At 39.3% G+C, this 26,095-nt stretch overlaps 1 protein-coding gene across 1 annotated transcript in view; it reads right to left on the bottom strand.

Annotated features, from left to right (window-relative positions):
* The window catches only part of grik2 (glutamate receptor, ionotropic, kainate 2), a 256,121-nt gene that overhangs the window by 32,616 nt on the left and 197,410 nt on the right, over window positions 1–26,095 (bottom strand). The window contains exon 11 of the mRNA XM_072250332.1: window positions 15,941–16,166. Within this exon, the coding sequence (XP_072106433.1) occupies window positions 15,941–16,166 (226 nt within the window). The remainder of the gene's footprint in view (window positions 1–15,940; window positions 16,167–26,095) is intronic.

Genomic DNA, 26,095 nt, shown 5'->3' with positions numbered 1-26,095 from the left:
GAACAGGGCATATGGGAAATTGAGATCAGGCAAGAGGGAAGGAAGCACAGAGAGATGGAAGTTATAAACTTGAAAAAATGAGCAACATGGGAGATGGAATACAGTGTGGAGAAATATGGCAGATGGAGTACACTGTGTGGAATCATACAGGTATCGAGTTCAATAGGAGAGATTTAAAATATTTTATTTAAATTGGAAATGTTAATGTGCAAATTCTGTACATCAAAGCAGCAATTAGGAGGGCAATAGTTGTGTTGGTTTAAGTATATGTGTGAAGGTCTCTAATAACAGTTTTATAGGACTTGGTGAAATTAAAACTGGGATACTGTGCACAATTTTCATCTCCTCAACAGAAAAAAAAGGTAAACTTGCAGCTGAGGAAGTGCCATAAAGGTTCATAGGACTGGTTCCTGTTGTGGTCACTCTGCTATATGAGGAGAGAATGAGGAGGGTAAGCCTTTGTTCTCTTGCCTTCAAAAAAATTAGAAGTGACCACATTGAATAGTGTGAAATTCTTGAAGGATTCAACAATATAGATGCAAGAAGGAGCTTACAAACAGTTGGGATAGATGTAACATAGGCTGCAATTCTCTTTCAACCATAGCATATTTTAACACAAAGTAGAGATCATTCATATAATAAAGGTTGACAAAAATGCCACTACTCTGTGTTATGGTACAGGGAAGCTTCTTCAGAGTAATAACATAAACAAGATTTTTGAGTAATTATCTTGCAGCCAGCCTTTCCGTAAGAGGCAGAAACAAATATATCTGACCTTCAAAGGAAACTAACAATAGATCAAGGATCAGCATTCACTAACTCTAAGCACAATAATAGTATGAAAAATTTGACAGTTTTCATCATGATGTTTTAAAGGACTACTCTTAAAATCCAGATGTTTCAGTAGCACACTTCTATACCTCTTTTGATTCCGGAATTGCCGCACCTATTCCTCCATCAGCAACACCCTTTCGCCTCCAAACAACCCTCAAGCCAGCAACCCTCCCCACCGCCCAATATAAAACTGCAAGTTCATTATTGAGATAGCATGGGATAATAGTTCAATAACGTAATATTTGTTATCTCTTTTAAGAGGTTTGTTGACATTTACAGGCAAAGACAGAGTGACTAGGCACAGAAAGAAATTTGAGGAATTAGCAAAAGTCAATGTGGGTTTGTAAAGGGGAAATTAATACCTCATAAACTCATTGAATTTTTGAGTTAATGTCTAAGTGGCAGACAGAGAAAAATATAACATATGCACTTTATATGGACCTCCAAAAGATGCTCAATAAATTCTACATAAGCAGTTCACCAACTTTAAAGCTCAAAGTTAAATTATTCATCTGGATAGGAAAGTTACATTTGTAGAAGGTAAAGTTTATAAATATTGGCCATATACCTGACTTAAAACAAAATGGTGTCTTTATGATGAGAATTCATCTATTCACTATAGTTGTTAATGACTTTAATAGCACAAGAAGACAATACAAATCAAGATACCAATTGCATAAAGTCTGTTGTCATTATTTAAATAGATTTGTCTACTTACGAAGAGATAATTTAAGTTTGTTAGCCAAAGTGTTAGATGTCATTTATCACATTTAGGTGAGAGGTGGAAGTAAAATATGGTGAATGCTAGAAATCTGAAATAAAAACAGAAAATGCTACAAATAGCCAGCAGAGATGCAGCATCTGAGAGCATCTCAGGAGAGAGAAAGACATAGTTAATGTCTTGGGATGATGATTTTTCATTGAATTGGGGAAATATTTTAAGGTGTAGAGGTCATTGGCAGAAAAAAGGAGGAAGGAAAAAGGAAGATTTGTGAAAGTAGAAGGCAAAAAGGTTAATCAAAAAGTGGATCAAAAATCAAACAGAACAAGGAAATATTGTATTAAAATATTCACAGCCTTAATATTGAAATATCTTTAAAATACTGTAATTATACAATCTCTTCCACTTCCTGTGGCATTTTATTCCATTCACCCAACACACTTGCCTCTCAGGTTCCCTTTTAATCATTCCTCTCTCAAGCTATGACCTCTGGTTTTAAATTTCCCTAACCAGGAAAAGGGCTGTAACTACCCAACCTAAGATTTTATAAACCTCTGTAAGCTCACATCTCACCGTCCTTCACTCCAGAGAAAACAGTCCCAGCTGACCAGACTACTATTCTAATTCAAACCCTCCAGCCCTGGCAACACCTTTTCTGTATGGTAACTAACTTACTGGTTTCTTTTCCATAATATGAAAACCAGAAATGCATGCATTATTACAGGTGAGGTATGATTTGTCACCGTATTTGTACAGACACCAACTGATAAAGGCAAGTGTGCCATATACATTCTTCATCACCTGTTACCACGTTCAGGGAACTATGGTTAACAGGGCTCCAAAGGTATAAGAACGTGAGGAGTAATTTAATAGAAACATTTTATGTGGAATATAAAAGATTAAGATTAAGGAGTGATTTGATGAAGGTTCCAAAGAATTTGAAAGGCAAATAAAAAATGCAGCTGTTAGAACTCTAAAGCCGAAACTGTTGGGAATGCTCAGCAAGGAGTTAGGAGAAACAATCAATATTTCAGCTACCTTCCATTTTCATTGATACAGGGAAAGGTCAGAAACAAGTATGCAAGAAAGAAAGGAAGGAGAGTAGAGAAACAGCAAGGTATTGCTTTTGCAGACAGTGAGAATAAATAATTGAAGTGGTGGTTTAGCTTGCATGTTAATTTAAACTGATCAGTTTCTAGGGGATAAAAATAAAAGAGGTAAAAGAAAATAGAAAAAAGACTCCCTCCATAAAAAGCTTCCTTTCTCTTCTGCTCTCACTCATTCCTACTATTTGCATTACCTCCATACAAATTACCTTTGATTAACATCTTCTTTCCCCATCATCACTTCATCCAATTAGGGTCTCTTGGTCTCGACCCTACCAATCATAGTTTTAGACCTCTTCCCTTTCCCCACCTTTCTCCACCCCATCTCTCACAAACACATACACTTCTCTGCACCTTAATGCATGGTTGATTTCTAAATTTTCTTGGCCCTATTGAAAAGTCATTACTCTAGAACATTAGCTCAGTTTCTCTCCTCATGGTACTACCTGACCTGCTGAGTGTTACCAATATTTTCTATTTTTCAATTTTCTAAGTTAATCCACAAGTTAAGCTACCTGCGAAAGTCAAGGAAGTTTAAACATGTCTGCAGGGCAGACCGAGTGTAACTTTTTTTTATTCTTGTCTAATCATTCAGAAGTATAGTTAGGAAAAAGTCCACATATTGACAAATGAAGCAAATATTGAATATTCATCCAAAAAGCAGATGTCATTTCAGCTAATAATTTATAATTAAAGATCAATAGATCTAGACTGACAAATAAAGATCCTAAGATATTAAGCAATGTGAGCCAGCAATTTCAGAAAGCCTCAGTTTAAAGCAGCCTATTGGAGGCATGTGCAACACTTCTCTCAGCTCTATTCCACTAAGCATCATGTTAGGGCAGAAGGGCTGATAAGATCAGAGGATAAAGAAAAATTCAGTGGTAAAGACAATGGATCAGAGAGTGGGGAGAGGATGTTTAAGTTGTTGTTCAGGGACAAAGAAGGATGAGACCAGATTTATGTGAGAAGGTTTCCTCAGGATAAAAATTGGATTTTGCCATCCCTTGGTTATGAATGCCTGATTTAGTGACACTTATACAGAGAAATGAACTCCCATAATATTATTAAATTCAAAATTCCAATGTACCTACATACATTTGTTCCTACAATGGCATAACTAGTTACCTCTCGCCTCCATTTTTAAAATTAGTTCTTTCTTACCAGTCTCATCTGTTTCTGATGCCTTTCATTTTTGTATCAAGGAGATACAGTTACCCTATTGAGTAACTTATTGGGTACTATCTCAACTTAAGGACCTGTTCGTTCCTGAATTTCGTAACAGAGATCAGTGATAGCTAAATGAATAACCAGAGTCCTAGTATTTAGCTTGCATCCTACACTGGGGTGCTCCCTTCAGTTTCTCAATGAGGCAACCATAGCCTTTGGCCAGGGGCAGATGTCATTGGGTGGTTCTAACCTTCATAGAGTATTTCTACCCTTAACCACTGCACTCCCCAGCTTATGACTTCCAGCTCAACTCCTCTCACTTACTCCATATCCAGCAAAAGGTTCTTTCTGGTTCCTTCTCCATCCTGCGAGCTGCTTGTTTCTTGCTCTTTTCATCAAGGCCCAGCACAGACAGCAACCTCCATGCTGACCTTGCTGGGAACCCTCTACAGCCGATCTCCACGTGGAATAGCTATGTCTGCCATCCTTTGTCCCGGAACTCCTGGACTAAGGACCGGTACTTCAGGGCCTTCATCCCATGAGCCTCCTCACATCCTTCCTCCCATGGTACTGTGAGCTCCACCAGGATGATTTTCTTGTCTTCAGTGGACCATGGTATGATGTCTGGTTGAGATGTGGTTTGCACTACCTCCAGGAACTGCAGCTTCCTCCCCACATTGACCCTTATCTCCCGTGATTTGGTAGTTTGCATCAGAATAGATTTAGGCCTCTTTGAAATGACTGGTGTGGCCCTCTCCTTTAAGAAAATACCCCATTTGCCTCTCTGCCACATGATTTCTTTTAAGAACCCGTCTGCTCCAGTGTGTCAGCAAGGGACAGAAGGAACTTGTTGTGGTGCCACCTATATCATTATGTTAAAGCAGTTTTTGCATCCTGCATAAACGACTGTTTGGTGGGTCTTGAAGCAGATGGAATTGATGGCATTGGGCACAGAAGTCATTAGGTATTAGGTAGAAAGGCAATCAAGTGCCATTGCTAAGGTGGAATTAGAGTGGGGTGAAATTAAACGAAAATTCATTGATGATAATTTTTTTCTTTCAACTTTCAACTGTGTGTGTGTGTGTGAACAGTCCTAGAGTTACTGTCAGTTTCATAGTTTAAAAACAGTGAATACTTAAAGATTTGCCATCATCACAAAATCTGAGCTATGAAATCCATATTTTCAACATATTTCCACTGATGGAGTGATGGCATTGACCCTAACAGCAGTCATTCAGTCATAGACGTCAGTTATCACAATCTGAGTGATCAGATTACTGCTAATTTAATATTATGTTAAATGTGAAGAGTGTGGTCTTGTTGTCTGGAATACATTGTTCCTGCAAGAATCCATAAATAATACATGCATCTTATTTCCAATGATTTATAATGAAGAATGGCCTTTATGTAGAGAATAAGATTAATAATTCATGATTCTCAGCTCCTGACTTGTAGTATGAATCAGTATAAGATAGAGGTCTAATGAAATAATATATGTTGCATCATTGAATTGAACTGACCAGTTTAAACAATACAGTTTAAGAGTTTTCTAATACAGTGAAGGATTTGTAGATTTCAAAATTATATGTGAACATTCTTCAGTTGGATCAGCATCCAGACTTTCTGTCTTTGAGGTGTTTGTGGCAAGGAGTAACTAATCAAGTATGATTCATTGTGTATGACTACAAATTGCCCTTTAAAACTAGTCTGCTTCCCTTTTAAGCAGTTACTTCAGCAAGTGCTCCATTTTGGGCAATGTATCTCTTTCTTCTAAGCAGTCTAAGAGGATGGAATGAGTGGGGGAGGACAGGTCAAGGATGACTTGTTTTAACCGCAGAATGCCATGGATCAAGCAGCGGGTGCTTGGGAGAGGTGGTGAATGGAAAGTTTATGGAGTGTTCTCCTGTTGTTTCTGCTGAGTTTCTCTGCACTACTGATGAATCAACACAAGAGTCCTAATTTCCCCCTTCCCTCCCTCCCCCACCCCAGATATTTGTTAATTCCCAGCAGTGATAGGCTGGGAATTCACAAAGGATGTGGGAGATATTACACCTTTTCAACGAGTATTTAAGAACATTTTTTTCTTTGCATGTTGGAATCCATGTCAGAATAGAGTACATTTTAGAAGAATGATGGTTGGCATGTTTGTGAATTGGCCTGATTTTGGTTTGCCTATCTGGCTATAGATCTGAAAGAATCTGCAGAGACATTTCTTGTGGTTTCTCTCAAATGTTTTGAGGTGACTGTAGGTGATAGAACATAGATATTACAGCACAAACTAGGCCCTTTGGTCCATGATGTTGAGCTGACTTTTTAATATATTCTAGAATCAATCTAGCCCTTCCTTCACACATAGCCCTCCATTTTTTACTATCCAAGCCCCTAATGTATCTGCCTCTAACGCCATCTCTGGCAGGGTGTTCTATGCACTCAACACTTTCTGTATTAAAAAACAACCTATCGCTGATGTCACCTTCTGCTCTCAAGAATGTACAGGACTACAGTGATCACTATTGCCCAGTAAACCTACAAACCAAGTTTGTGGACAATATGAAGATAGGTGGAGAGGCAGGTAGTGATGAGGTAGAAACAATTCTGCAGAAGAATTTAGACAGATTAGGAGAATAGGCAAAGAGGTAGCAGATAGAATATAGCGTAGGGAAGTGTGTGGTCATGTGCTTTGGTAGAAGGAATAAAGGCATAGACTATTTTCTAAATGGGGAGAAAATTCAGAAACCAGAGATGCAAAGGAACTTATGGAGTCTTTAGGGAGTCTACAAGTTAACCTTTGGGAAATCCTACACAAGGGCTCCCAAAGGTTAACTTGTAGACTCTTTAACGATTCCATAAAAGTTCCTTAAGGTGGTTATAGCTGGGGAGGAGTAGTGGGATAAGCTCACACTACCAATTAAATAGTCCCAATGACATGCATCTCAGATAGCTTCTGACAACCAAGGCAAGCTCCTGGCCTTCATGTGTGGCTTAGCTACAGAGCCCAGTGGAACCCCTTCAGCTGAAAGGGGAAGGGGCAACGGCAGGTTACAGGTGCCTTAAAACCAGTCACCTTGGGCAGATGGAGCTTATCAGCTGCAACTGACAGCTCATCTAAGAGAACGGAAACTCTGATCTCAAAACTCCACTGCCTTGCAGCTATATCCACTCACGGGAAAGCCTTCAGGAAAATATCGGAGCTGGAGTACTTAAGGCATCCCACGTTGGGTTCAATGCTGACTGGCAACTCCTGCGATGTGGCTGCTGCCAAACTGTATTGGTTTCTGCTATTCTTTTGGAATCATCAGCTTTGTTGGGGGTGGTGGGGGGGGGGGGTGCCTGCTGCATTGGCACAGCTTGCTTTCCATATCATACTGCTCTGGCTTGTATGTTGGCTTGCGCAGAGAGCTAAGACACAACTTTCACGTTGAGGTGGTAGTAAGAATGGCAAATGCAATGTAAACACTCATTTTGTGAGGACTAGAAGAAGAAAAACAAGGATCTAATGCCAAGGTTTTATAAGGCATTGGTCAGACTGCACTTGGAGTATTGTGAACAGTTTTGGGCTTCTTATTTAAGAAAAGATGTGCTGGCATTGGAGAGGGTCCAGAAGAGGTGCACAAAAATGAGCAGGGATCTGATAAAAGCCTATTGAATATTGAAAGGCTCAGACAGAGTAGATATGGAGAGGATGTTTCTTACAGTATTGGAGTCTAGTGTCAGAGGGCACAGACTCTGAACAGAGGAATGTCCTTCGGAACGGAGATGATGAGGAAATTTATTAGCAGAGATTGGTGAATCTGCGGAATTCATTGTCACAAACAGCTGTGGTGGCCAAGTCATTGAATATATTTGAAGTGGAGGTCAATAGATTCTTAAGTAGTAAGGGTGTTTCAGGTTCAGGGAGAAGGCAGGTGAATGGGGATGAGCTGGATAACAATTCCATCATCCTTTTTTTTTACCGGTGGGGGGAGGGGGGATTGTTGCCTGCTGCCGCTTACATTTGACTTACAAGTGGGAGGGGGAGCTGGCGGCGGGGGGGCTTTGAGGTTCTAAAATTTGACTGTCATTCATTCTGTACGGCACTATACATTTCTCTGACATTAAGTTGTACCTTTGAAACCTTTGATATAATGGCAGAACAGACTCGATGGGCTGAATGGCATAATTCTGTTCCTACAGGATGTCTTATGGTCTTCCAAACAAATAAAGGGCATGCTAGCACATGGAAAACAATGGGAAATTTCATAATTGATTACGTTATTGCTGAGGAGTGGCTCTCATGAGATGGAAAGTAGTTCCTATTTTTTAGGGTCTCTTCATGGACCTCTAGTGGAGGACAGCTATATTAGATAAGGATGCAGCTTTGTGGATGTTAAATGTAAAGGGCTCATTCTCTTCACTTCCAGATGTGCAAGCATTAGCTGCGCTTTGCATCTTGATAACTAAAGCTGGCATGATTTTCAGAACTTCCAGAGGCTGTACAATACGTTGGTGAAGCACTGGGCTTAGATTTGGTTACCCTGATTTAGGCAAGATGCCATGAAGCTGGAAGGAGTGCAGAGGATTTGAAGGACTGAGTTATAGTGAGACATAGAGTGGGTTGGGACTTCATAACATCACTCCACATTCTGCTATGGTTCAATGAATGAAGGCATATAAAATCATGAGCTGTATAGATAGGCTGAAAGTGAACAGTCTTTTTCCCCAGGATTGCAGAATCAAGATGCAGAGGACATAGCTTTGGTGGGGGCGGGGGGGGGGGGGAGAGATTTATTGGGAATCTGAAGGGCAACATTTTCATCCAGAGGGTGGTCTGAAAGTGGAATGAGCTGCCAGAGAAAGTGGTTGAGGTAAGTACATTAGCCATTTGGATAGGTACATGGGTAGGAAAGGTTTAGAGGGATATGGGTTAATTGGACTAGCTGGGAATCTTGGTCAGCATGGACCAGTTAAGCAGAAGGGCTCGTTTCTGTGATGTATGGCTTTATTACTTTATAAGTCTACAGTAGTTTTCTATTGGTCTAGTACATTAACCTCACTCCACTGGAAAGCTAGATGAAGTTGAACTACAACACAATAATGACAATGATTGAGGATAGTTTACAGACAATGATCCAGCCTTGCTTGACATAAGTCTCATTGAATGTTGACATATTGTGGATCCATTGGTTAAAATCACAGCTTGAATGCCACTGGGTATAATATGAAGTGTTTTATTATTGACCAAGCATCTTCTCAGTGGCAACTAATACCAAACTTCTCTTACTTATCTAAAGAACCCACATTTCTCCTCCTCATGCAAGAACAGCATACCTTCCGCGGCCAAAAGAAAAAAAAATGTCTAAGCAAACCTTTGATCAGTAACTGTGTACCTTCTGGGTTTAAATATTTGAATTGCACTGTTGTTACAGCATCAGTGACTGCAATGCAGTAGAGTGTCTATAGTTATTCATCTCAGCTTGGAGGGAAGCTTGCCAGTTCTCCCTCCACATTTATATTTTATCCAGTATGCAACAGAGAACGTCTCTTCTCTTCATCTCTACTCCTAGGCTACTTTTTTTTTTAATGTGAATCTTGTTCCCCATGAAGAAGATTGTCAAAAGGCTTTTGATTCAAGTTGAGAAAACAGCTGCCTCAGCCGCTGCTGCTGAGCCAGCAGATCTCAGTTTAGAAGTCTTTCTTTGATTCTTAGTAAGGCAAGAGAAATCTCGGCAATGCCATTGAGACATGGGTCCCCACAATAGAAAGCAGAAGAGGCAGTAAAATAAAATCAAGTATTATAGATGCTGGAGATCTAAAATGCAAACAGGAAATGATAGAACTACCCAGCAGGTTAGGGAGCAATGTGGAATGAGGAGGAGTTATATTTTAAGTTCATTCATGATTTTACAGCATCTTAGTAAAGCTATAGCTTTGATAGAGCCCCTGGAGCTCATTTTCATTTGGAAATACAAACTTATCAATTAGAAGTATGAATGGGTTAGTTGGTTCCTCAAGTTTAGTGCCATGGAAGTCTTACTGCTATTTTCTCAGTATTATTTATTTACTTTTTTTTGGGTATTTGCATTGTTTTGCCTTCTTTTATCGATTGATTGTCAGTCTTTGTGTGTAGCTTTTCACTGATTCTATTGTACTTCTTTGTTCTACTGTGAATGCTGACACGAAAATGAATCTCAGGGTAGTATATGGTGACATATACAGTATGTACTTTGATAATAAATTGACTTTGAACTTTGAATAAAATAGGGTGGCCATGTTTCTGGCCAGTTTGTGGTAGCCGTTTATCCTCCAGTTTATCAGCAACCTACTTATAGCTCCCTATAAAATATTCCACTGTCCTTTAAGGAAGAAAGATCTGAAGACTCACAATTCAGAGGAAACAAAAAGTCACATCCCTGTCTTAAGTGGATGAGTCCTCTTTTGTATATAAAAAAATTATCACTGGCTCCAGATTCGCCCTCACGAGAAAACGTACTTGGCGCTGCCACCCTATCAGAATTACTCATGATTCTGTTTGTTTCAATTAAGTTCCCATTCACTGTTGTAAAGTCCAGAAGAAACAAGCTTCACCTGAACAACTTTTTCCCCATAAGTCCTAGTCCAATAAACCTTCCAAGGCATTAAATGTCCTTTTTTAACAAGCAGGTATGGTACTCAAGATAAGATCTCATCAATGCCCTTTATAACCGAAGCTTAACCTTGCAAATTTCATGTTCAAGTCCACTAGCAATAAATAACCAGAGAGAATTACACCTGTAAATAAGAGTACAGAAATTTATGAAGTGCATGGCATATACCATTAATTGAATTTTTCTCTCTTTCTCTCTCACCATATATTTATGTACAGGCATCTAGGGAATTACTTACATAGTCTATGCAAATTACTAGTCAGTTTAATGCAACTTACAATATATTTCTGTTCAAAATTAATAAGTGACTCAGTAATAGGTCACCTAACCAAGACCTTGAAATCTGCTCGACCTTAGATATGAACTTGAACCTAAAATTCCAACATTGTGCCAAGGTTGTTGTGGCAATGTTATCACATCCTAAATCACTAGATCTATCACATGACAAGTGACCAGAAGTGACATAATTTACCCTGTCTCCGTACACCAGGAGAGCCCTTAGCCACATAACAAATCAGGACTATTAACCTGGCACAAGATGACTGAGCAGAAGAGATCCTTGCTTTCTCAAGAAGAGATAGAGTAAACGTGGAGAGGATGTTTCCTGTAGAGGAGAAGTCTATGACCAGAGGGCACAGCCCCAGAACAGAGGAATAACCGTTCAGAACAGATGGTCTTATGGTCTTCCCTTCAAAGACATGGCCACCACACAAGAGGCAGCTCAATACACTTGAGGAGTATCACTAATAGCACTTCCAAAAATATTCTTCACACACACTGCGAGATACGGTGTCGTGGTAATGATGTCTGCATCTTGTCACCAGAGTCCCGAATCAAGTTCTCTACTCTAAGCTCCATCATAGCAAGTGATTCTCAGGAGGACTGATAATGCTTCAAAGCCTCTTTGCCAATATGTAACCGACTCACTAACTCTATGTAAAATACTCAAGATTGATAGCGAGGCATCCAGAAAGATATCACAGAGACCAAGTACAAACAGGTCAAGGAGTGTGTAATAATCCAAGCAACCCACCCACCTGCGTCATTGAAGTCCACAAGCTCCACCTATGGCAGAGTCGATGGGTCCCGCCTCAAACATATGTTATCTGAGAAAACACGGGACAGGAGCGAGAGCAAGTCATACTCACACCACAGAGGGGCAGCTTAAGAAGGAGATGACAATAAGGGAAGAATAATTTGCAGCTGACTCACTAGCAGCTTTGGAGAACATCATCACCTCTTTGTTGGTCAACAACACAGGTCCACCTCAAAGATGCATGCTTAGCCCCCCTGCTCTGCTTCCTATACACTCATAACTGTGCAGCTAAATGCAGTTCCAATGCTATCCTCAAATTCATCGGTGGTGCTACCGCTGTTCGATGAATCAGAGGTGGCAGTAAGTCAGCTTACCAGAGTAAGATAGAAGACCTCATTGAGTGGTGCCACAAAAACAACCTCTTATTCAGCATCAGCAAAACTAAAGAGCTAATTGCTGACTTCAGGAAGGGGAAGGAGGGCACACATGCGTCTGTCTACATTGGGGAATCAGCAGTGGATGAAAGTGAGTAGTTTTATATTTCAGGACAAAAGTATTTCAGATGACCTATCCTGGTCTCAGCACTTAAATGTAATCATACAGAAAGTACACCAGCATCTTTACTTTCTTAGGAGATCCAGGTCCTGTATATGTACTGTCAAAAGTATTCTGACTGGTCGCAAATTTGCCTGGTACTGCACCATGGTCTGGTCTGGCATTTCAAATGTGCAGCAACATAAGAAGAGGCAGCGAGAAGAGGACTTTGTCCAATATATCACAAGTACATCCCTCCCCATCATTGGTAGAATCTACATCAGGTGGTACCTCAAGAAGGCAAAATCTATCATTAATGATCTCTACCATCTGGGCCATGGCATCTTTTTGAAGCTACCAGTGGGAAAGATGTACAGAAGCCTCAAGTGCCACATTAACAGGTTCAAGAACAGGTACATCCTTTCAAACATCCAGTTCCTGAACCAATTGGCAAAGTCCTAATCCCAGGAGTTTAGGCAAATTTTTAATGCTTTCAAAACTTTGACTAAAATTGACTGTTTGAATTGTGTGTTTTCTTGTAAAAATTGTGTATAATTTATATATTTTATTGTGATGCTGCTTATGTGATGCCGCTTATATGATGCTATGTCCCAATGTTGCTTCTGCAAGTTAGTTTTTCATTGCACCTGTGCATCTGAATAACTCAACCTTGACTTTGAAGTCCAAAAGGACGATGAACAAAAGATGTATTCAGTGTTTTCGAAAGTAACACTACTTTCAAAATGAATTTGGTACAAACTTGAATACAAAACCTTTAGTTGTCCTGTCCTCTGACTATTTTGCTTTTCATTCCTTCCCATGGCTTAGAAGTTTTATTAGAACTATTATTTGTGTTCCCAATATTCCTGATTAGCCATACCCATCAGCAACATATTCTTGAGTTCTGCACTTTCTTTGAGTCGTTGCTTTGCTCTCTGTTTGTCTGCATTTCCTTTCCCTAAAACAAGGCTAGCAAGTGATTTTGACAGCAATTGCCCAATTTGGCAACAATCTTCTAAAAATTTCTCTCCCATGCCATGGTCATTTTGTGCAGAGATTCTCATTGATCAATGAATTAGTAGCAATATCTATGGGGTTTATTTTAAAGGAGAAAGGATAATTCCTGTGGCTTATTTAAGTGTATTCATTGTTTTACTATTATTAAAAGTATAATAGAGACAGATTGAAATAAAAGAGGTACTTTAGAAAACCTGTTCAAAAATGATTAATATTAGTCTTTTAAAAGGACAATCTAAAAATATCACGTCTAAATAGTATTGTTATTATACTATCTGATATCTAAATACTGATGTGTACACCAGATCTGTGAGGATTTCAAAACATATCATCCAACATCAGGCGTTCTTGCAACAGACTAAATGGCACCAAGCTGGCATGAGATGTTTCCTTTGAGAACATCTCACTGCTCTCAGGTTGTAAAAAAATCATTTGCCGCTTCATTCGTCAGTAAATATACTGACTATGCATCTTTTTACTACGAGTGGGGTTTAAAGAAGCGAGGGGATGGCACTGCATGCCTACAACGTTTTTGTCATGCCTTCTTTGGCCATGCATGTCATAGGTTCACCACCCTTGAGACATAGAGACATATTCTTTGCACACTGAAAAGCATTTATAGAACTTCTTTGAGATAGGAAAAAAGCATATCAAGTCAGCAAAAAACAGTATCAAGGCAAGCAACAGAGATAAAATCATGATGGAAAACTCAATAAACATCAGATAGAATTTTTTTGCTGACACACAATATAGTAGCATCTTGGTAACATACACTCAGTGACTACTTTATTTGGTACACCTGCACACCTGCTCATTAACACAAATATCTAATCATCAAATCATGTGGCAGCAACTCAATGCAGAAAAGCAAGCAGACATGATCAAAGGGTCAGTTGTTATTCAGACCAAATATCAGAATGGGGAAAAACTGTGATCTAAGTGACTCTGACTGTGGAATGATTGTTGGTACCAGACAGGGTGGCTTAAGTATCTCAGAAACTTCTGATTCCCTGGGATTTTCATGCACAACGCAAGAGTTTACAGAAAACGGGGCAATATGCAAACAAACAAACGAAAAAAGAACAACTAGAGGTTGGTAGTTCTGTGGGCAAGAAAGCCTTGTTAACCAGTGAGGTCAGAGGAGAATTGCTAGACTGGTTCAAGCTGACTGGAAGGTGATTGTAACTAAAATAATCATACGTTATAATAGTGGTGTGTAGAAGGGCATCTCTGAATGCACAGTGTGTAAAACCACAAAGAGGATGGCCTATAGGAACAGAAGACCACACCGGGTTTCACTCTGGTACCTAATAAATTGGCCACTGAGTATATCTTCCACTCCTAGAATTCCATGCCAATGCAACAAAATTTTAGACGTTTAGCGCAACGGCGAGTGCCTGTTACACTACACATTTACTTAAAGTAATCAAGTGTGTACTACAGCACATTACATGATTATTTCAAAGGAATGCAGATGAAAGTATCCAGAGAGAGTAAAAGGTATAGTTATCAATGGTGAACCAAAATAGAGGGATAAAACAGAGGGGTTTGAATTTAGGGGAGTGGAGAGTGGAAAGGCATGGTAGGGCAGGAAGAAACAGCAGACATATGGAAGGGCAGATTACAAAATCAGCTAAACACAGCAAGAATCATCACTTCAAGTATTATTGGTCAGCAGCAAGGAGAGTATGATAATTTGGGGTAGAACGGCTACATTTTAGATGATCCATTGATGTTTATAGTGAGATGAAAATGGGAGATAAGTTAGCAGGGTATTCAGGTATTTGAATCTGGAGCTAGTCAAGAGACATAACTGAGTCTCATATTATGTGGGCTAATATAGAGTCAGCCAAGGAGAAGTGTTAAAACCTGGTAACAGAAGGGAAATCTGGTTTCAGAACAGGTTTAACCTTGCAATGGATATAAAAACCTTAGGCAAGAGTTCAGAATGAGGTTTGGAATATCCACCATGTATGGAGTGCTTGAAGATAGGATCAAAATTCCTGGGATTTGGTCTTCTTGGTTTTAACAGGAGGAAATTAGGGTTTATTCATGATATGGACCTCAAAAGATGCAGTGAAGCAGCAGAGCCAGCTAACAATGGTGTTCACATGAAAATTGACCTGTGGAAGTAAAATAATATTGCCATGGAGCTTCATCTAGAGCGGGAACAGGAAGGCCCAAGGTCCTACTATTTATATATTAACTAATCTGAGATCCATTTTCCAATTCTGAATTCTTACTGTAGCAAAATTAACATTTTACGAATGCTTATTGTACCTAATTATAAACAATGTAACTTTTGCACCAAATCCATTAGTAATAGAAATAATAAATTGGAATCAACATAAGCATAGACCCATTTGTCAGGTATAAATTATATATATTACACTACTTTTTTAATGTAAATTATACACATATTCTTATTTCATAAACAGAACAACATGTAATTTAGCATCTGATTATAAAATTGATGTTAACCTCTCTGATGGGTATTTCAGTAACAATCAAAATAATTATTAAGAAATGCATATGTAAGGCAGCCTCAGCTGCATGTTGTGCTTCCAATCTGCAGACACATGCATCATCAGGATTTATAACCAAAAGCATTTTTCCATATATTAGGTATCAGAGAGCATATTCATGCACAGAAAATTCATTAGTCAATAGGTTAAATAATATGTGTTTATGCCACGCAAAATGAACAGCAAGATTTATCATTATAAAACCTTGCTACAAAAAGAACATTGCCTAAGTCCTACTTGACATATTACAGTATTAAGAAACTTATGGTAAATAATGTGTGTACAAATAGCTTGCGACATTCAGTGGCAGGCTACTTTTAGTTTTATTGTGTTCCTGATTAATTTACACTGAATAAATCAGCTTTGTTACTTACCCATGGGAGTGCCAACTCCATAAGCTTTGGAATCTATGAGACCTCCGATCTGCGTCAAATTGCAGTTTCTCTGTGTGACAAACTCAATGGTCGTTGACTCCATTAGCAAAGCATAATCTGTGGTTAAAACACGTTGGATTCCCTCCTCATTATTTTTGACAAGCGCTGTGTGCTGTCTGCTGCTCATGAAGGCCCACATCTTCTCATAGGTGGATATTTTGGATTTCTAGAGGAGATGTGCATGGAAGGGAGAGAGAAAAAGTACAGTTGAATGTGAATTCTGAATGGAAAATTAAATGGCTGTGTCAGTCAAGAGAAAGAAGTGTTAAAAAAAGGAGTGAGTAATATTCTTGTCAAATTCCTTTAATGTTCATGGCCAGGGAGCAGCTGAGTGCTGTGAAAGCCTGTAAAGATGCTCAGGCTAACATCAGCACGAAAACAATCACAATTTCTTCATGAAATGTTCTGTTTTCACTGCTGACAGCAGTTTGCACAGTTGACAGAACAGAAATGGACCAAAGAAATGGAAAGTCACCAGTGGAGTTACTTTAAAAACGCAAACACGAAGAAATCTACAGTCGACGTACCTCTTCCTATAGATGATGCCTGGCCTGCTGCGTTCACCAGCAATTTTTATGTGTGCTGAGTGGAGTTACTTATTGGAAATAACACGTACATTAAATATGTAAACCCAACAACTGACTAGGAATTCTGGCAGTAATTTCTTTTCAACTCTTCATCTCACACACATGATCATGCATTGTTGTCTTCTGTGTGCTATCAATAATTATTAATGGAATTGCACTCCTGGGGGCCAGCATTGGTATAAGTATAATTTTAATTTAAATTGCAACTTGCACATAGAGAGAGCTGAGCATGCATGGTGGAATCCACTGGCATGAAGATAGAGCCTTTATCATGTTACCCTATTTACTTAGAGCCAATCTACCTGATCAAGTCATGGGTCATTCTGACATCTGCCCTTCCCACCTCCACCATCAAAAATCAGTCATCCAATTCCCCTTGCCCCATTGATCCTTGGGCTATTCCAATCTATGTTTAAAATCTCCTCATAACTCAAGCAGCTAACCATAAACGATAATGTTACCAGAACCTTGAAGTCCCAGACCCCAGACCACATAATTATTTCCTAAACCTCAAAGAATATATTTCTCCCCGTACCCCCAAATGCCCCTGTAGGATGGATCTAGACTTGTGCATACAGGAAGGAAAAACCTGTTTGGTTGGATGAACAATTGTATATCAGAAAATCCCACTAACGGCAATTATACAAATGAATAGTCCACTCAATCAAATGAGTTTCTTAAGAAATAAATATGAGGCAGGAGACAAGGGAAAAAAATCAGGATAACTGTAAGAAAAAAGTAGCAAATGCGATGCAAATTCAAGTCCAGTCATTATGGTTAGAAAATCTCCACTTTATAGGAAACTTGAATTATTTAGGAGTGATGGCCACCAAACTATTCACCCTGCAAATTAGTTTTACAGTATCTATTTGTTAAACAAAACATTAGCCAGCTTGTTGCATGTACTCGATTAATTCCCTTTTACTGGTCTCCAATTCTTTTCAATGCAGCTCACTTTGTTCTTGTTTCTGATTATAATTGAAAAACAAAGATAAATGAATCCTGGAATTAGTCTGTTCCAACTATGCAAATAATGATTTTTAATTTTGAGATTATTATGGATTTTAGTTATTTATAATGGTTTATCTAATAAAATAGACGGAATATGAAAAGAGCATCATTAAAATTAGTCTTTTAAAAAAATATTTCCATTAAATATTTAGTTTAAATTCATTGATTCACTATTTCATCATTTAAATATGTTAATTCAAATAGCTCTCAATGTAATAGACTTTCAGCTAAAGACTACAGATGTTAGATATTTGAAATTAAATACTGGAAATACTCAAAATGTAATGCAGTATCTGCAATAGAAAAACAACATTAAAATTTCAATTTTCAGAGAAGTTCATCAACCTGAACCATTAACCCTGTTCCTCTGTCCACAGATGCCACCTGACCTGCTGAGGATTTACAGAATTCTCTGTTGCAATGTCAAACCTAACAATATGAGTCTTTGTTTATTTACGGCATTTTCACTGAAGCTTGAATTTCACATATTCGGAATCCACTCTAGAGACTGGTATTCATAAACTGACCTTCACAACTACATTGAACCAGGTTGGCTGGATCATTTTGGAACCTGAATTGCCAGGCAGCAGCACTACCTGCTGTGCCAATCCACTTCACTCTCTCTATAGCATTTGTGTCTCCTAAGGTCCCAAAAGGTATTGCATAAATGCAAATGTCTTCTTTCATTAACCCTGCTGCTTACAAATTAACACTAAAATTATTGAAGTCATATTACAAAATGAAGGAAAGAATATGCAGCCCCCCCATCAGGATATACAAACCAATTAATTATTTGGATATAATATCACTGATGCAGATAAGCAGAAATCAGAACACACTAGGAAAGTCCCACCAATAGCAATGAGTTAAATAAGAAAGTTGTCTGCTTACTTGGATTCATGGCTGAGGGACAAATATGGGGTAAATGACAAGAAAATTAGGTCAGGACACAGGAAATTAGCACAAGTTCAAATCCCACTGTGGTAGTTGTGGAATTTATATTTAGTTTAATTACCTGGAATTTGAAAAAAAACCCCTCTGGTCTTAATGTTGCTAACACTAAAAGACTGATGGTAATAAAACACATCTGCTTCACCAATGTTCTTCAAGGGAGGAAACCTACAATCCTTCCCAAGTGGGACCCATCACATTGTGGTTGACTCTTAATTGCTAGTTTTCATGGCTCAGCAAGCCACACTGTTATAACCAAACCACTACAGAAAAACATAAAATCAATAGAGGCGTCAGACTAGCTGATATCAACTGGGAGATTAAATTTGGACAGACCAAGCCGAGCCCAGGGAGAGATGTTTTAGTGTCTGATGTAACAGACTGATATAATCAAACTTCCATCTATCAACTGATTTAGATGGAGCTATTGCTACAGGCCTTTCCTCTACCTTTTTATACTGGTTATATCCCCTCTATCTTTCAATCCAGATGGAGGGTCTCAACCTGAAAAGTTGATCATACATTTCCCTCTATAGATACTGCCTGACCTACTGAGTTCCTCCAGCATTTTGTGTGGTGCTTAGAGTATTACCTTAAAGACAATGGGCTAAACTATTCCAACAGTTGGGAAGGAATAGCCCTGGAAGACTTCACTATTGATTCCAACCTCCGAAAGATCTGTTGATATCATGTCATCCATATAGAAAGAGACCTCCTCCGGATTATCACCTTCCATTCTCCCTTGGCTGATAAATCAGTGCTCTACATTGGTGAGACTCGACGTAGGTTGGGGAACCACTTTGTGGAGCACTGCTGTTCTATCTGCAACATTTATGATTTCCTAGTGGCTGATGTTTGTAATTCAAATCCCCATTCCCTTTCTGAGTTGTTGGTTCAATGGCCTCCTGTAGTGCCATGATGAGGTAACTCTCAGACTGGAGGAGAAACAGCTCATAATCCATCTGCATAGCCTCCAACCTGATGGCATGAAAATCGATTTCTCTAACTTCTGGTAAATTTCCCCCTCCCCCTTCCCTCTTCTTTTAAGAAACCAATTTAAGAAAAACTCAATGCAGGTGTCTTATAAGAGGTTGTTAAAAGAACTTGAGTATTTTTTTAATACAGCCTCCAAAGCATTGACAGTCTATTTTTATGAATCTAATTAGAGTCTTGTACGGTATTCTACTTGCCCTTTTCTTTTCAACACTTTGATCCTGCTTCACTGAATTAATTTTTTTTTAATTCTCAGCCTTTCTTGGCAGGATCTCTGCCCAAAATGTCAACTTTTTCCTTTGCATAGATGCTGCCTGACTTGCTGAGATCCTCCAGCATTTTGTACGCGCCACTCTGGATTTACAGCATCTGCAGAATCTCAAGTTTAAATTAAGAGGGATATGACTGAAGTCTTTAAAATTATGAGGAGCATAGATTGGAGAGACTACTTAGCTGAAGCAGATGTAACTAGAAGACGTAAACTTAGGATAAAGGGTAAAAAATATAGAAGGGACATACAGAAGACCTTCTTCAGCCATAGGAATGCAATGCTTGAAAGAGTGGTTGAAGCAGAATTGTTGACAGCATTTAAGAGCGCTGAAGTGTACTCTATGACTCGATGATAGGAGGATAGGTGCGAAGCTGCTGATGTAGAGACATACATTTATGTGGCATGCAAGCAGCCCACTGTGTCCATTGGAACCAGTGGAGCCATCTGTATTCACCCCAACACTTGCTCCCATTGCCTTTTAATGCCCAGGAAATTGAAGTACACATCTGGGCCAGGAGGATAAAATGGAGTAGGGATTGTGAGGAAATGAAGATGAATGGAGGGCAGAAAACAGGTTCAGGATAAACATTGGATAGTAGACTGTAAAACAGACTGAATGCATTGCATGAGGCAGGAATTGTAGATAAATCTGATCAAGAGATAGGAGATGTAGATAAATGTGAAGCAGGAGAAAGGAGAATAAACAGAAAATGAGGATAAGTATGAGGCAGGAGACAGGCAGAGAAGAACATTTACAGCAGCAGGCAATAGTTGAGGATGAATTTGATTTAAAAGACAAGAGATGCAGGTAAGTATGTGGCAGAAAATGGGAAAAGGGAAAGAACAGAGGCACTTGGCAGTAAATTTACCATAAACAACACGCACACAAAATGCTGGAGGAACGCAGGTCAGGCATCATTTATTGAAATGAATACACAGTAGACATTTTGGGTTGAGATCCTTTTTCACGACTGGAAGAAGCGGGGAAAACACCAGAATAAAAAGGAGGGGTGAAGGGAAGGAGGACGAGCTAGTACATGATAGGTGAAGCCAGGTAAGTGGGAAAAGTAAAGGGCTGGAGAAGAATGAGTTTGATAGGAGAGGAGAGTGGACTGTGGGAGAAAAGGAAAAAAAAAGAGGAGCAGCAGGGGGAGGTGATAGTCAGGTGAGGAGTAGAGTTAAGATGCCAGTGTAGGACACAGAAGCAGAGGGAAGGGGGAGGGAGAAGAATTACTGGGAGGAGAAATCAATGTTCATGCCATTAGGCTGAAGGCTACCTATATGGAATATGAGGTGTTGCTCCTCCATCTTGAGTGTGGCCTCATCATGGCATAAGAGGAGACATGGACCAACATGTTGGAGCGGGAATGGAGATAGGAAATAATATGGTTAGCCACTTGGAAATTTGCTTGTGGCAGATGAAGCTGAGGTGCTCAACAAAGTGGTTCCCAATTTATGTCAGGTGCCACCAACATAGAGGAGGCCACATCAGGAGCACTGGATACAATAGAGAGTCCCAGCAGATTTGCAGGTGAAGTGTTGCCTCAACTGGAAGTTCTGCTTGGGACCCTGGTTGGAGGTAAGGGTGGAGGTAAATGGGCAAGTATAGTATTTCTGTCGCTTGCAGGGATATGATTCGGGAAGGAGATTAGTGGTGATGGATGAATGGATAAAGGAATCATGGAGTGAGTAACCCCTGCGGGAAATGGAGAGTGGTGGGGGTGGGGGGAGGCAAAGATGTATTTGGTGGTAGAAACCCATTGAAAATGGCCGAAGTTGCAGAGAATGATGTGTTGGATTTGGAGGCTTTTGGGTTGGTAAGTGAGGAAAAGAAGAGGTCTATCCTTGTTAAGGCATTGAGAAGATGGGGTGAATGTGGATGTCCAGGAAATGGAGGAGATGCAGGTGCGGGTAGTATCAATAGTGGAGGAAGGGAAACCCCATTCTTTGAAGGAGGACATCTCTGATATCCTGTAAAGGAAAGCCTCATCCTGGGAACAGATGTGATGGAGACAAGGAACTAAGAAAAGGGAACACACTTATACAGAAGAGGGAAAAGGTATAGTCAAGATAGCTGTGGGTATCAACGGGTTTATAAAAGATATTAGTAGATTGTTTGTCTCCAGAGATAGGGACAGAAATATCATGAAAGAGGAGAGAGGTATCAAAATGGAGCAAGTGAACTTAAAGGCAGAGCTGAAGTTCGAGGCAAATTCAGTGAAGTTGGCAAGCTCAGCATGGGTGCAGGAAGCAGCACCACTGCAGTCGTCAATATAGCACAGGAGGAGTTGAGGAGCATTAACAAGGAAGGCATGGAACCAACAAAAAGGCAGTCCTAGCTGGGGCTCATACGGACGCCCATGGCTACCCCCTGAGTTTGAAGAAAGTGGGCAGAGCTAAAGTAGAAATTGTTGAGGGTGAGGAGCAAATCCTGCAGACAGAGGAAGGTGTTGATGGAGGGAAACTGGTTGGGTCTTTAGCTGAGAAAGAAGTGAAGGCCTTCTAGATGGATATAGAAGTGTACTGGGACTGGACATCCACAGTGAAAATTGGGCAGTTAAGGCCAGGGAACTGAAAGTTGTTGAGGAGATTGAGATCATGTGAAGTGCCATGACTGGAGGTGAGTAGGGACTAAATCAAGGGGGCTGAATGAAGTCGAGCTATGCAGATGCATTTATTCATTTCCATAGATACTACCTGAGCCACTGAGTTCCTCCAGCATTTTGTGTGTGCTGCTCCAGATATCCAGCATTTGCAGAATCTCTTCTGTTTACAATTCACCACGACCCAGGATATACTTACAAATGTAGGAATGCAAACAGGACATAAGAGATAAAAATGGGACTGGAATCGGTAAGGTGAAACTAAATGTGACGCAGACTTACATATAGGAGAATAAAGATAAACATGGGATAAGAGATAGGATAGGAGAATATCTTAGTGACACTGGATGGGGCGGGGGGGAGGTCATCAGCAGAACCACAGGACAGCTGGATAGAGGTAAGGACAATTGACTGATGAAATGCAACAGAACGACTCCATTTTCAAAAATGATTAAAAATGGGAACTGTGACTTAATTTTACTTCTTCATCCAACTTCAGTAATCTGACAGGTAGGATCATCTGCCAAATTATGAGTGCATTAAAACCAAAGGTGTGAGCTTATTTTAATAATACGATCCCCACATTATGTTCCTGCATAATTCTCTATATTGCTATTTTCTATCTGCATATGCATCAAGAAACACAAGTTTATAAAAAATAATTTTGTGTTTACTTATTCTTTCACATAAATCTTTAAGAGCAAATTTTGCTTTGCATCTCAATTTTTGAGTTATGATTTGCATATACTTTAAGGGCAAATTTCCATAATCAAAATAGCCATAATGCAGGAGTCACCTTTATTGAGCAGATGATAATCTCCAGCAGAATACTGGCCTCATAGTCAATCTAAAATCTATTCTGTATTTTCTATTGGAACAAAATACCCTGGATACTCTTCATTTCTTATACAATAAGAAGCAATTAGTGCTTCTACTTTCACTACAGAGGTTTCATAATGCAGCATCCTGTGATGTTTGATGTTTAAAATCAAACTTGATTGAAGTACCATTACAACATTGTGGATCCTCCAGAGAATTCTTCCCAGATCAATGCCAGTCACTAACTAGATTACCAACTCACTAAGTGTATGGCAGGAGCAAACAAGGAACCTGGATCTTATAAAAGTGGCATGGAGTATAAAAACAAAGGAAGTAATGTAAGTATTTATGAATCACTGATTAGGCTCCAGCTAGAGTACTGTTTCGAGTTCTGAACATGAGTATTGTCAAGGACAGATGTGCTGGAACCCATTGATCCACACACCAGCAAGAGTTTCAGAAAGACATGAGAGAGAGTTTAAAGAAATTTGTTATTGTTTGAGAACATACTGTTAAAATATTTATCTATCACAGTGACGTGAAATTGGAAACAGGGTTGAACTAGCTATGAATAGGAAGTAAAAGAACTTTAGTTGTGACTAGGAATATCCTCAGGAACAGCAGGGAAATGAAGCTTGTAAAATGATTCTTTCCTTCAATACTGCATTCATTCCTATGTAAACAAAAGATATACCAGGAAATGATGAAAGGTGATAAAATGAGAGAAGGAGTGGTTTGCCCCAAAATGGTCTGAACTTGTGTAAAAAAACTCCAGTGATTGACTGATACCTACCAACTTGGCAGACTTGATACTGTACTAACAACAGAACACATTGGAGGAAGTGCACAAGAAGCAGTGGCAGGGCATGGAGAGTGACCTTGTGATTTCTTGTGATTGAAATTACAGGTTGCATGGCAACAAACTTTCCCAGTGAATTGAAGTCAGTAGCATTAGTGCCCCCTCCCACTTTCAAATCTCTTACTAACTCTTCCTTCAGCTAGTCCTGACAGTTAGTCCTGACGAAGGGTCTCAGCCTGAAACGTCGACTGTACCTCTTCCTAGAGATGCTGTCTGGCCTGCTGTGTTCACCAGCAACTTTGATGTGTGTTGCTTGAATTTCCAGCATCTGCAGAATTCCTGTCGTTAGCATTATTGCTCCCACGGTAATGCAGGCTCCCTGATCTCCAATTTTGTAGATCTTAAAGGAAGATTGGAGAAATTCTCTCTTAAATATCATTTGTGAGGTCTTTCATGAAATATTATTGAATAAAAGCAGGATAATGGACCAGTAGCTTTCTTATTCTCTCATTGCTGCTGGTGATTCCCTACTTTGTACCGATAACATGCAACAACATCAACCACACAGTATTAGTAATTAATTGTTTACAAAGTGCAAACAGAAATTGTGAGAAAGTAAAAGGTGCTAAATGAATGCAAGTTCTATATTTTAAAACAATATTTTAGTTCCTTTTGCTGCTAATTTATTTTCAAACTAATTAAAAAAAAATGCGAGTTTGTATTTGTGAAATAAGTTTCAAAGTTTCTAGCACCAATAGTTTCTATTTTCATTTGGTAAGACCATAAGACCATAAGACATAGGAGCAGAATTAGGCCATCTGGCCCATCGAGGCTGCTCCACCATTCAATCATTGCTGCTCTTTTTTCTTCTCCTCCTCAACCCCAGTTCCTGGTCTTCTCCCCGTAACTTTTGATGCCATGTCTAATCAAGAACCTATCAACCTCTGCCTTAAATACACCCAATGATCTAGCCTCCACAACTGCATGTGGCAACAAATTCACCACCCTTTGGCTAAAGAAATTTCTCTGCAGTAAGAGGCAAAATGGACCCCCAATCAATTGCTGCTTCAAAGGCTGAATTACTGAGCAACAAAACAAAGACCAGCTAATTAAAGAATCAGTATGGATATATAATGGGTAAGTTATTTATGACAAATCTAGTTAAATTTTTAACAAGCAGTTTACTTGGATGATTAACAGTGCCTATGGATGTCACTTACAGTGCAGTGAAAAGCATTTGGTTAGGTTCTGCATGAGAGATTATTAACAAAACTGGAAAAGCAGAGAATTGGAGGTAATCTTCTGACATAAGTGGATAATTGGTTGGGACAAAACAGGCAGAGAGTGGTAATAATGAGGACAACCTCTGATTGATGGAATCTGACAGGTAGCATTCTCAAGGGATGGACTCTGGGCTCTTATCTTTTCTCATATGTTTGACTGACTTTGATGATTTCTTATTCAAGTTTACATTTGACATCAAGATTTAGATACTTGTATGCTCAAGTGTAAATGAGTGCAAAGTATTGCAATTTGACAGAGAGGATCTGTACTTCATCCACTGATATGGAGCCTCCGCTGCAAAAAATCAAGAGAACCATCAGTTAGATGCCTCAGGACAAATCTTAAGGGAAGTGTTTGGCTACTTGCTAGTGTTATTAAAAGATCTAATGTCAATAGGCTCCTTACAAAATTTAGTTGAACTTAAGATGAGCAAAATTTAGATTTCAAGCTTTTGATTTAGATAAAACCAGATATGCATTCTGACCAGAATTTGACTCCTGCCATCCCAGTGTTGGGGCATATTTCCGTTCCAAAGACAGAAACTACAATTAGTTATGTGAATGAGGGTAGTATGATGCAGAGGGGTATAAGGCAAAGCTCTGGCAAATGTATGTATACAATGATACAAGTTGAGTAAATTGAGGGATGATCCACTTGACGTGTTTAAAATGATGATAACTTCTTTTTATGCTGTACATCAATGATATAGATGATGGAATAGGTGGCTTTATTGCCAAATTTGCAGATGTTACAAGGATTGGTGGAGGGGCAAGTAGT

The sequence above is a fragment of the Mobula birostris genome, chromosome 2, assembly GCF_030028105.1.
Source record: "Mobula birostris isolate sMobBir1 chromosome 2, sMobBir1.hap1, whole genome shotgun sequence".
Lineage (NCBI taxonomy): Eukaryota > Metazoa > Chordata > Chondrichthyes > Myliobatiformes > Myliobatidae > Mobula > Mobula birostris.
Note: the sequence above shows the minus strand (reverse complement) of the source record. Positions and strands in the feature narration are given on the sequence as shown.